General features: G+C 34.9%; 1 protein-coding gene across 1 annotated transcript; it reads left to right on the forward strand.

Annotated features, from left to right (window-relative positions):
- Window positions 1–1887: 1887 nt before the first annotated feature.
- LOC142350444 (thyrotropin-releasing hormone receptor-like) lies at window positions 1888–8545 on the forward strand. The gene is made up of 3 exons (XM_075402291.1): window positions 1888–1954; window positions 6940–7134; window positions 8277–8545. Exons 1-3 carry the CDS (start codon window positions 1888–1890, stop codon window positions 8543–8545), a joined length of 531 nt encoding a protein of 176 aa, XP_075258406.1.
- The last annotated feature ends 3374 nt before the right edge of the window (window positions 8546–11919 follow it).

An 11919-nucleotide genomic window follows, 5' to 3' on the forward strand; every position in this document is an offset into this window, starting at 1 on the left:
ACGAATGTGCGTGTGTATGTGTGTGTGTGTTCGTGCGTGTGTGTGTATGTGTGTGTGTATGTGTGTATGTGTGTGTGTGTGTGTGCGTGTGTGTGTGTGTGTGTGTGTGTGTGTGTGTGTGTGTGTGTGTGTGTGTGTGTGTGTGTGTGTGTGTGTGTGTGTGTGTGTGTGTGTGTGTGTGTGTGTTCGAGTGGATGTATATATTCGTGTTTGTATATGTGCACGTGTCTTTGTGAGTGCCTCTTTGTATGTAAGTGTATACTTGAAGACATTTTTTAAAGAGTTCCACCGTTTTTGAGCTCACAATTTTACGAGATTTTTGCCCTAAAAATATTACCGCCTAATTTGATCTGATTTTGTACATATGATTTTTGCAAGAAATGCTACGGAAACCGCTGAAATGCGCCAAAATTTGTAAGATTGCGATAAGTTGTCAACGCAGTTAAGCACATTTGTTCCAAAACGGTTTCTTAAGGAAAATGCAATCAAATATTCAAATGAGAAGAGTTTCCTCAGGAACCACAGTTGACTGAGTGATGTCTAGAAAACAGTAGAGCAGGGTTCGAAACTCGGGCAGCGCGAGAGCAGTTTGAAAATGAGTTGATTTTCAGCGGAGTTCAGCGATTTTCTTAATTCTTAGCGCTTAATTATTAAAGGTTTTTGAGCTGAAATTTTTGAAAATTCAGCATATATCTTTCGTAAATTTTAAAAAAATTTTATCAAACCCGGAAACACAGTCTCTCGATGAGACCTCTTTATAGAGTCACATCCTTTGTAACACATTCGCATTATGCAAATATGCGAATTTGGAGCATTGTAACATTTTTCCGCTGAGCATTGTAAAATTTTTGTTGAATAGTCTTATTCAACAATGTCTGATATAGTCTTATTCAATTAGGGGATTTATTCACTTCGCCAATTTTATCCAGGCCAAAGTTTCCGTTTTGGGATCGACAGGGGTGTGTATAAAGGTTAACACCTTGACATTTCACGCCTACGCGCATTTCCTCCAATACTGGGAAAATTGGAGCATGGCAGAGATGAAACGATAGATTAGACACAACTTAGGACAGAAAAGGGTTTTCAAAGGAGGCAACCTGTCGAGATGATTATGTACTTTGGGCGAACTCAGTTAATTTTTTGCCCCATTTGAAACTGATTAAAACGGATTTCACGCCGGATTTCTTTTGTTCTGGTTCTTTTCAACAATTATTTCCCCTATTTGCTTCAAATGCGAGTGAAAAAAGTGTTTAAAATACGGAAATGTGAAAATGATGTCTAAATAGTAATCATTCAATACCTTTTCTGCATGCATATTAATGAGTTCACACAGGTTCTGATCTAGAGAGCGGAGGGCGGTCAAATACAATATTTTAATGCGTGTGAACACAATTGATTAGATAATGCATATAAATTTTATTCTGACGTACAGGTATCAGAATATTAAGGCTAACAAAATTAAAGGTACCTTTTTGAACTTTTATCTTTTTTTCACAGTCCCACTATCGCCCCGTAAGTTCCCCTTGAGAATTCACCCCGAAACGCCCACGCTAAGAAAAAAGGCGAAAAAAATTTTAATGACTGATGTTTACAAAAGACTAGCGTAACCTCTCATACGTGGAGCGCAAAATGAGTTACTAAATAATACCGGGCATTAAATTTGAAAGCGTAAGCGGCTACAATTCGATAGAATTCATTCTTTACCATAAAAAACTTAATTTATTATAATTTACAAGTTTTCGGCATATTGTAAATTTATTTAATGTGTAATGACTACGAGTCTTGTCTCTGAGTTTGTATATTTTTTATTCTGTGAAAAAATCTTTGAAACAACACTTTCCGTGAAATATCCTCAGGAACAATTAGGCCCGAATCACAAAAAAAAGAATGGTTGTCAAGCTGGACTCAGAGCCTGAACTGGTCACATACAAAACATCTAAGAGAATGCTCCAGAGTTAATCTCAGAATCTCAGAATCTGAATGCAACAAATCTGTTGGCGGAAAAAGACCATGTGTCGGGGTTCTCTGCCAAAAGGGGTCCCAAGTCTTATGTTCCTCTGCCAAGAGTAGGTCGAAGTCTTGGTTCTCTGAGATATCTATGGGCTGAGTAAATCTAAGAATTGATTTTTTGGTGGCACGGGGTTCGGGCGCATTAATAATCAAAAATCATGGGTCCATTTGACGCACGTTTTGATTAACCGAATTTTCCCAGGTCGAGAAATTTCGTAAAAATTATGCAAAAAACATTTTGAGGTACGCTGAAACGTTTTATGAAATGCCCTGAAATTTCTGAAACACTTGAAATCTATTTAAGATCATTTCTGGCTCAACTTCTGTTTTATTTGAATTCAAATGAAACACAAACTGAACCAGAATTGATTTTATATTAATTTGAATGTTATGGCTCGAGGACGAGTACATAGACCACTTCAAGGACTAAAAAATCCTTAGAAATACAAGTTAATACTACCTATGGATGAAAGAAGAAACCTGGCTCTAAATTTATTTTAGGTACATATTAGAGATCATCAAACATCACGCACACATACAAATACGCACGATCACGCACTCACAATAAATAAAGTTTCGAAGAGCCATAGTCCTAATTTTTGCTAAAACCCAGTTTCTTTAAACCTATTGGCAAGGCTAACGAAGCGTCATTCGGAAAGTTTTCTTATCTATAATAACTTAGAATTGTTTTTCAATTCTTGTCTTTGGAAAAAAAACCTTGCGTCAGCAATGCTGAAAGTTTTCTCCAATAAGTTCTCTCTTTCTCTTTAAGACCTCGCTATATTTCAACTAAAAAGGAAGAGTTTCCAAATCATAATCAACTGTTACATGACCGAAAGGTTCCCAATATTAAAATTGACGTTTTTGCTCTGAAACTAGACAATTTGTTTACACGAAACATCGGAATTTCGTCATTTGCGTTCAATTATTTACAATCGCAACATTTAGTCAAACCGGAGGAAATCTGACATAAAACAGCCAATTCTTGCTTTCGAGTTTATCAAATTTGTAAACAACACAAATTTGTATTCCCCGCCAGGTTTAATGAAAGATCTCTATTGGGGAAATAGTCGACTTCCATGTTAGAGTGTTTCAATTTATACATAATTCAAGCTACCACTAATCATGTCATAAAACAGAGGAAAGTAATTTTGGGAAGCAACCTGAGACAAATATTAGTCTCTAGTTTAAAATGGTTCAGCTTTGAACTAATTTGAATTTATGACTGATTCCGAATTCACGTGATTAAAAATGTTTTCAAGCGCGAAGATTGTAAAAATTTGTCTGAAGTGTTCATCTTCTATTCTTGTTTATGTTTCCACATAGTTGAAATAGCAAACATCATGTGTTGAAAAAAATGTTGTACTGTATCTGTGAATGCAAGAACATCATTTGTACTGTCAACAGTTATAAATACATACACGTTTTAATACACTTTTACGGGTAATTGATGTTGTAAAATCGAAAGTAACCTATCCAAAATTTGCAAAATCTCCCCCAAATTACCTCAAAAAGAAAAAGGACAAATTTTGAAAACAAATGTGATTACTGTAAGTTCTCAACTTCAATCGCTTTTAATCAGCTCAAGAGAAGAAATGTACAAAATTAAAACCCTGTTAGAACCGAGAAAAGGTCATTGTTTGAATTAATCAGAAGCATAAAAAAATTAACCATATTATGACTATCATACTATCATAGTTTTTGTAACACAATTTTTAGAATTAATGCGAATTGAATGACAGAAATTCTAATTTTCAGCACTGTCTTGTTGATTTATGATACTACAACCCCGATCTATAAGAAAATATCAGCTTCTTTGTTTGTAATTATTACAAGTGCGTGTGCGGGTTGTAGAAAAGCATCTAAAAATGAAGGATCCGAGAAACTCTGTCTCGAATAGTGGTTCAAGTCTGCAACCTCAATGATAAACGAATTAGGTCTTTCACTCACTCACTCACTCAATCACTCACTCACTCACTCACTCACTTACTCACTCACCCCCTCACTCACACAGACAAAACGCGCCCAGAGACAAATACTCACATACAAAAGAACAGACACACACACACACACACACACACGCTTAGACGCACACACAGCCACAGACACAGACTTACAAACACAAACTCACACGCACACATACCCAACCCACTCACACACATACGCAGGTAAACTTTTGTAAGATTTGCTATTTATAGTTGTGAATACTTTTTTTCACCGCATAAGCGGTGAAAAAAATTTCACCCCCTTAAGAGTTTTTTTTCACCGAATTGATCGCATTGAGCACATTTCATACACTTTTTATTCAAATTCACCGCAAAACTTACATCTTTTAGCAATTTTTAGCGGTGACACCTCGACCCGGGAGACTCTGGTATATTAATTTTCCCTAACAACATACTGAAGGTTTCCTGTGTTGTCAATCAGACATACCGACCATTTCTCAGTTATGAAACCAAAAAGAGCAAACGTTTTTTTAAGTCTATTAATCAAACATACCACCTCTGGCTAAACATAACATTCTGAATCTTTTTTACGCTGCGAGCCGAACATACCGAATCTTGCAAAACCGATCATACCGAAGCTTTCTTACGTTCTAGACCAAACATACGAACAATTAGTTACATTTGAAACCAAAGATACCGGACAAACCGAGCATGCCGATAATTTCTTACGTATAAAATCGAACATAACGAACATTTCTTGCGTCGTTTTTGTTCGGTATTCTCAACTAGGGAACTCCCAAGATGAGTTACTCGAATCGTGAAACCAGCTAGCAGGCATCCCATTTTTCCGTAGATAAGCGCTGGACTGTGACATGGAAAGCGCCGAAAGTACTCGAGACGAGCATTTGTGTAAGTCATTTTGAGAGGCAAATCGATTATCAGAAAAATTACCTATCAATGGCCGTAAGCGTGTTCTGTTTCATCTTTTCTGGCTAAGAGCATTAATGATGCAAATTAAACAGATTCGAATGAAATTTATTGACAGCGTATTTAGGATGGAAGAGCGTCCGAGGAATATTACAGTTTCGAGGCAATTTTGTGAACGCTTCTAATAAAAGAATACCAACGAACGATTAAGCATGAGGGTATTTTCAGGAAAAATTTACAAACAACACAACAACTGATGCAACCAAGCTGACGGTCAAATGCAATTTCAAATAAACAGGGCTTAAACGGCAATAAATTGCTGTTGTTAATTTTCTTCGGATGAGAAAATTGTTGACTCTCAGTTGGAAAATCTTGCTGAGAAAACTAACTGCAGTTTTTTCCCGGACTTTAATTTTATTCAGTTTAACTACTTGTCTCTCTCAGGATGGAAGCTAGGTGTATTTTCTTGGAAGTAGCTCTCGAATGTACAATAATAGACAACCACGACTTTGGTAGTGGAAAAATCTTCGGTGTTTTTTTCTCGGCTGGCTGGCAAAACATAACATAGATCTGAAGCTCCTGTAACTTGTTTTAGAGTTTTATCAAGATCTCAGTGTTTACAAAATCCAATTCTAAACTCCAATTCTTTTGTTTTCATTTGAATTTTCAAATTACATTTATTTTTGTCAAGTCTTCCGTTCCAACGAAGAAGGTTAAAAATTATCGTTCCTAACTTAGCATTTAAAACCATAAAGGGATTAAGAAAATAAATGTGGGAATTCAAATAACAATTCCAGTTATTTTTTCTGTCGGTAAAATATTTAAATAGTCGGAAATTAGTTATACTCTTATGCAGATATTCCTTTAGCGAGGATCCGTACTGTCATTTTTTAACAGAAGATATATTCCGTTTTATCGATTTTCAAACAACAGAGATTCGGTATTTTTCAATTTTTAGCGCAAGAGAGACTCAAGATTGTCATTTTAACTCAGGACAGTTTAGTCAAAATTAGTTAAATGAGGAGAGTTTAATCAATACAGTATGGAAAATTACTTTATTTTTTTTTTCAAAGGTCGAACCAAATTCTTTTTAGCCAAAACTATGTCGAGCCGAATTTCTTCCATAGATACCCCTTTGTTCGAAACTAATCTGTTTCGTAGGTCGAGCCGAATTGGTTTCAGACCCAATTGCATTTCCAGACCAAACAACTCATTGATAAGACAAAGCTCTTTTTTTGAAAATATAATAACTACTTTATTTTTCAAAACAGAGAACTTTATCGAAACAAGGAGATGAAACGAAATGGTAACCGCAGACTGCCAATAATATGTGGGTTTGTTAATAAAATAGGTAGTTGGCCTTATTACCATAGAAACTTTATGCTAACTCTCTTGTTTTAAAACTTTTTTCGCTTAATAATTTTTCTTTGGAATCTCTACCATCAAATTTCTCTTTTTAAGGCAAAGAAGAAGTTAAGGTAAATTTACCTTAACAAAGTTAAGGTTAATTGTTACATTAACTCTATTTAAAGTAAGAATAAGGTAACGTTTACCTGAATTTCACCTTAACATGCGTTTAATTTAATTTCCTTAAGGTAAATTCACCATACCGTTATTTAGTGGGTATAAAAACTCGGTTAATGTTATTAATGAACCAAATCCCCATCAATGCTCAATTAGTCTGTTAATTTTTAAAATCTAAAGAAGAGAGTTAACAATTTTATTTACGTCAGAATCTCCTGCAAGTAGATGGCTGTCATACAACTTGACTACATTACATACAAAAATTTAAATATGTGTGTGCAAAATCCCGGCGATTTCTTGTGTTTCTCACGGAACATACCGATTTAGAAACTGAGCGTGCCAAATCTTGCAATATCAAACTTACCGAAGCTTTTTTAAGTTTCAGACAATTTTACCGACCTACCGACAAATTTAGCTTTTAAAACAAAACCGCTCTCATTGTTTTTACTGTCAAGTTTGAGAAAAGTGTGTAAAATTTGTCGTCATTCATTTCATCTATTTTTTCAGAGATCAGAAAAGTTTTCTGTTTTAGGTCTGTACGCTGCCATGATCACTTCAGCCTGTTTCACTCTCGAAAGAGCCTTGGCTGTTTGTGACCCTCTGAAGAGCATGCGACTGTGCACCAGGAATAAAAGCATCAAAATATGTCTGGCTAGTTGGCTGGCATCATTCGTGTACAATGTCTGTGTTGGCATTATGAAGCTGGCAGTTTACTCGCATTTACCTGGTGAGCTTCTGACTTGGAGTGAAGAGAAATCACACAAAAATTAACGAAACAACTTACGGCATTTTGGTGCCCTGTGGTGTAAAGTGTGCTCAGAATGAAGCACCTGAACCGACTAGCAAGAATTTTCCCGTGAGATCTGGTGAATTTGTTCCGTACTTTTGGAGATCAAAAAAGGAACAAAAAAACTCAAAAATCTTGCTGAAGTTTCTTTTCGTTATTTTATAAAAACATATGCATATTTTCTTCCGAATTGACAAATCCCAGGTTGAGGTGCCAGACCGAAAGTCGATATGTCCAGACCGAAATGAACGCACAAGGTGGCGTCGTGCGTTCAAAATTACACGGTCTGGAAAAAAAAATGAACGCACGATAGTCTGGACATATGCAATTTTGAACGCACGATAGTCTGGACATATGCAATTTTGAACGCACGATAGTCTGGACATATGCAATTTTGAACGCACGATAGTCTGGACATATGCAATTTTGAACGCACGATAGTCTGGACATATGCAACTTGGAACGCACGATAGTCTGATCATAGGTAACTTTGAACGCACGATAGTCTGGACATATGCAACTTTGAACGCACGATAGTCTGGACATATGCAACTTTGAACGCACGAAAGTCTGGACATAGGCATTTTTGAACGCACGAAAGTCTGGACATAAGGCCTTTTGAACGCACGATAGTCTGGACATGAACGCACAAATTATTAAATTTGGAACGCACGAATTTTCTTTTGGAACGCACGAAAGTCTGGACATAGGCAATTTTGAACGCACGAAAGTCTGGACATGAGGACTTTTGAACGCACGATGAACGCACGAAAAATTTTGAACGCACGAAAGTCTGGACATAGGCACTTTCCGTCTGGGAGGGTCTGGACATAGACACTTTCCGTCTGGGACGGTCTGGACATATCGACTTTCGGTCTGGCACCTCAACCTGGGATAGATTACTTTTAAAACCAGTCGGTTAATGTTTACAAGTCAGGTATCATAGTTTTATGACAGCCGTACAAATATTGTAAATAATAAAAAAATACTTAAATATAGTCATGAAACTCATTATCTACGCATTGAATTCTTGCAAAATTCCAAAATTCTTTTTTTTGTTTTAAAGAACACTTTTTCTGCAGGTCAGCTGGTGATTTTCAACGACTCCCTCTTTCTTGTGGATTTAACTCTCTTCTACTTTGCGCCCTTCGTCCTCTCAACTATTTGCTACTGGAAAATTCTGCGGGCACTCAGAGCCAGAGCCAAGTTGTTCCTACAGGGGGCCGTGAACGGGTTCAACCCCAACACTGCTCAAGGAAACAGGCAGAACAACTCCGGGAATCACACAGGTATCGAGCTCTTTTCTGAGCAAGGTCGAGTGTTCCCTCAAATACTGCTCGAATTGATTTGAACCAGTTTTGAGAACTTTATGCTTTTAGTTTGCAAAATTGAAAGAGAAATATACCTTATGCTGCTCTGTTAAAACTTAAGCTATGCGAACAAAATCAAGCTACACTTCTTTATTATTATTATCATTATTATTAGTGTTGTTGTTGTTGTTGTTGTTGTTGTTATTATTAATATTATTATTATTATTATTATTATTATTATTATTATTATTATTATTATTATTATTATTATTATTATTATTATTATTATTATTATTATTATTATTATTATTATTATTATTATTATTATTATTATTATTATTATTATTATTATTATTATTATTATTATTATTATTATTATTATTATTATTATTATTATTATTATTATTATTATTATTATTATTATTATTATTATTATTATTATTATTATTATTATTATTATTATTATTATTATTATTATTATTATTATTATTATTATTATTATTATTATTATTATTATTATTATTATTATTATTATTATTATTATTATTATTATTATTATTATTATTATTATTATTATTATTATTATTATTATTATTATTATTAATATTATTATTATTATTATTATTATTATTATTATTATTATTATTATTATTATTATTATTATTATTACTATTATTATTATTAATATTATTATTATTATTATTATTATTATTATTATTATTATTATTATTATTATTATTATTATTATTACTATTGTTATTATTATTATTATTATTATTATTATTATTATTATTATTATTATTATTATTATTATTATTATTATTATTATTATTATTATTATTATTAGTATCATTATTATTATTGTTATTATTATTATTGTTATTATTATTATTATTATTATTATTATTATTATTATTATTATTATTATTATTATTATTATTATCATTACTATTATTATTATTATTATTATTGTTATTATTATTATTATTATTATTATTATTATTATTATTATTATTATTATTATCATTATTATTACTATTATTATTATTATTATTATTATTATTATTAATATTTTTATTATTATTATTATTATTATTATTATTATTATTATTATTATTATTATTATTATTATTATTATTATTAATATTATCATTATTTTTATTATTATTATTGTTGTTGTTCTACTAATGGGCCTAGCGGTAGTACAATAATAATGATGATAGACGTATCGACAAGCCTGTAGTTATATTCAAGAGAGTCGTTAAGTGAAAGGGAGTCAGTGACAACTATTCAATTCAAACGTTAAGGCAGAACTGCGCTTAGCCAATTCGCAGTTAGTGTATTAGTTGTGACCAAGGTCACGAACTACCTGTCACTGAAATAATAGTCAATCGTCGGACGATTGAGAGTATGGGTAACAATGATACTAAATATGTACTGCGATATAAGTGGTATTAATTCACTGCACCGATAAATGATGGGGTGTGATATGGGTACCACATTTCCCCCTGTAGAGAGAAAAATTTTAAAAGGTTAACAGAAAGGTTGGTTAACTAGGGTACATATGTTAACATTGGAAGTGATTAAATGGCAGTATAATATATATGGATCATCAAGTTTATACTAAAGTTTTATGTGAAAACAAAGTTCTTTCAGTTTGTTTTGAGTTTTCTGAGATGTACTTTCTTGGATACTCATAATGAATTAGAGCTCGTGGGGTTGGAGGTGTCGTTCGTTGTCATCACTACTTTGTTCGGCCTCGTTATCGCCGGTGTACACCATGTTTAATTCGTCCTGCGATTGGAGGGCTGGTCCGGTTGTAATGTTGTTGCGGCTGGTTGAGGTTACTGGAATTGTGCTATTGGCTGGTGATGTTTGCGGGTCCCGCATTGTTGTTTTCGGTGGTGAGTATGATGCGACGCTTGCCGCGTGCCTCTTATGCGGTTGCTGCTCTTCGTCGGACGAGTCAAGGAAGTCGAGATTTGTAGTGTCTCCGTAGCGTTTTGTTTCTCTCTTTGGTCTAGTACTTTTGCGGGTCTTGTCCTTGCCTGATTTAGAGTCGTGTGTTTGTTGGTCAGCAACGATGTTGACGTTGGGGTCCGAGGGTGATGGAGGTTGACCTATGTTTTCGGCCATGTACATGTCTTGGATGTAGTCCGTTTCTTGGTACATGTTGTCCTCCTGGTTGGAGTCTTGTGAGGAGACTGTTGAATCTTTTCGTTTCTTGGGGGAGCTTTTTCGTGGTAAAGGTGTGTATGACTTCTTTTTCGGGATCTTGATTCTATTGACTTTTGATAGGTTTGACTTGATATGTCTGTCTGCTTAATAGCTTGAGTGTCTCTCTTTCTGATGTTGCGTTGTCCCAGTATCTTTTGTCTTTGTTCCTTTGCGTGTTGTTCCATGTTGTCGATGAGTTTTTTTGTAGGGGTTGCAAACTGTTTTGCGTGCGGCAAAATTATTGAGGGGTATCTTTCGTTGGTCTGCTGTCCCGAATCTTGCAACGTCTGATTTGTTGAGTACAGTGTCCTGTTGTCCTGGTACTTTTATAGTGAGAGTTGTGTCGGTCGTCTTTACTAGGGCGGCTCCGTCCGGTATGGCTTCGTATATGCCTTGTAGTTGTTATTTGTTTCTCTAGGCAGTTAGTGTTCGACGGGCAAGTTGGAGGCGTGGACTTTGTCGGGCGAGTGGTTGTTGGATGCTGGTAGATGGTAGCGTGAAGATTCGTTGTATCTCACCGTTGTCGCTCTTAGCGTCTTCGAGTTTCTGCCTCTTGGCCTCTTGTACTTCTGCATCGCTGTCTAGATCTTCGTCGTACCATCTTTCCTCTGATATCAGCTCCTCGTCGCCTATGATGTTGTCGTCTAAATATTTAAATGTGTTTGACCAACTTATGTTATTTTTGTTTGGTTTTGTTGTTATGTTCGATAGGGTTGTATTTGGTTTTCTACCGTAGTAAGCTTCGAAGGGTGATAGTTTAGAGTATTTCTTCCTACAAATTCGTAGTTCGAAAGATATGTCTCTTAGGGCGTTTTTAATATTGAATGGTCGTTGGTTGGGGTCAAGTTTATTACATCCTAGTCGTCGTTTGACGGTTTGTATAAGGCGTTCTACCAGACCGATGGGGCGATGGTCGTTGGCCGGTGCGTAAATTAGGTTATTATTGTGTTTTGCGCAAAGGAGTTTTACTTTATTACCCTTTAGGCAGCGGGCTTGGTCGAGTCTAATGTTGCGTGGTACACCGTGTTGTGCAATGTATTTGTTTAAGAATTTTTCTATGTTTGGGCCGTTTGCATGTGTTACTAGTTTCAGAGTGGGGAATTTTGAGAAGCGGTCTACGCATGCGAGGAAATACACTTCTCTCCCCTGTCCGTCAAATATTGGTCCCCCGAAGTCTAATTGAATTTCTTCGTTTGGT

Source organism: Convolutriloba macropyga, chromosome 12 (genome assembly GCF_964194025.1).
Source record: "Convolutriloba macropyga chromosome 12, txConMacr16.3, whole genome shotgun sequence".
Lineage (NCBI taxonomy): Eukaryota > Metazoa > Xenacoelomorpha > Acoela > Convolutidae > Convolutriloba > Convolutriloba macropyga.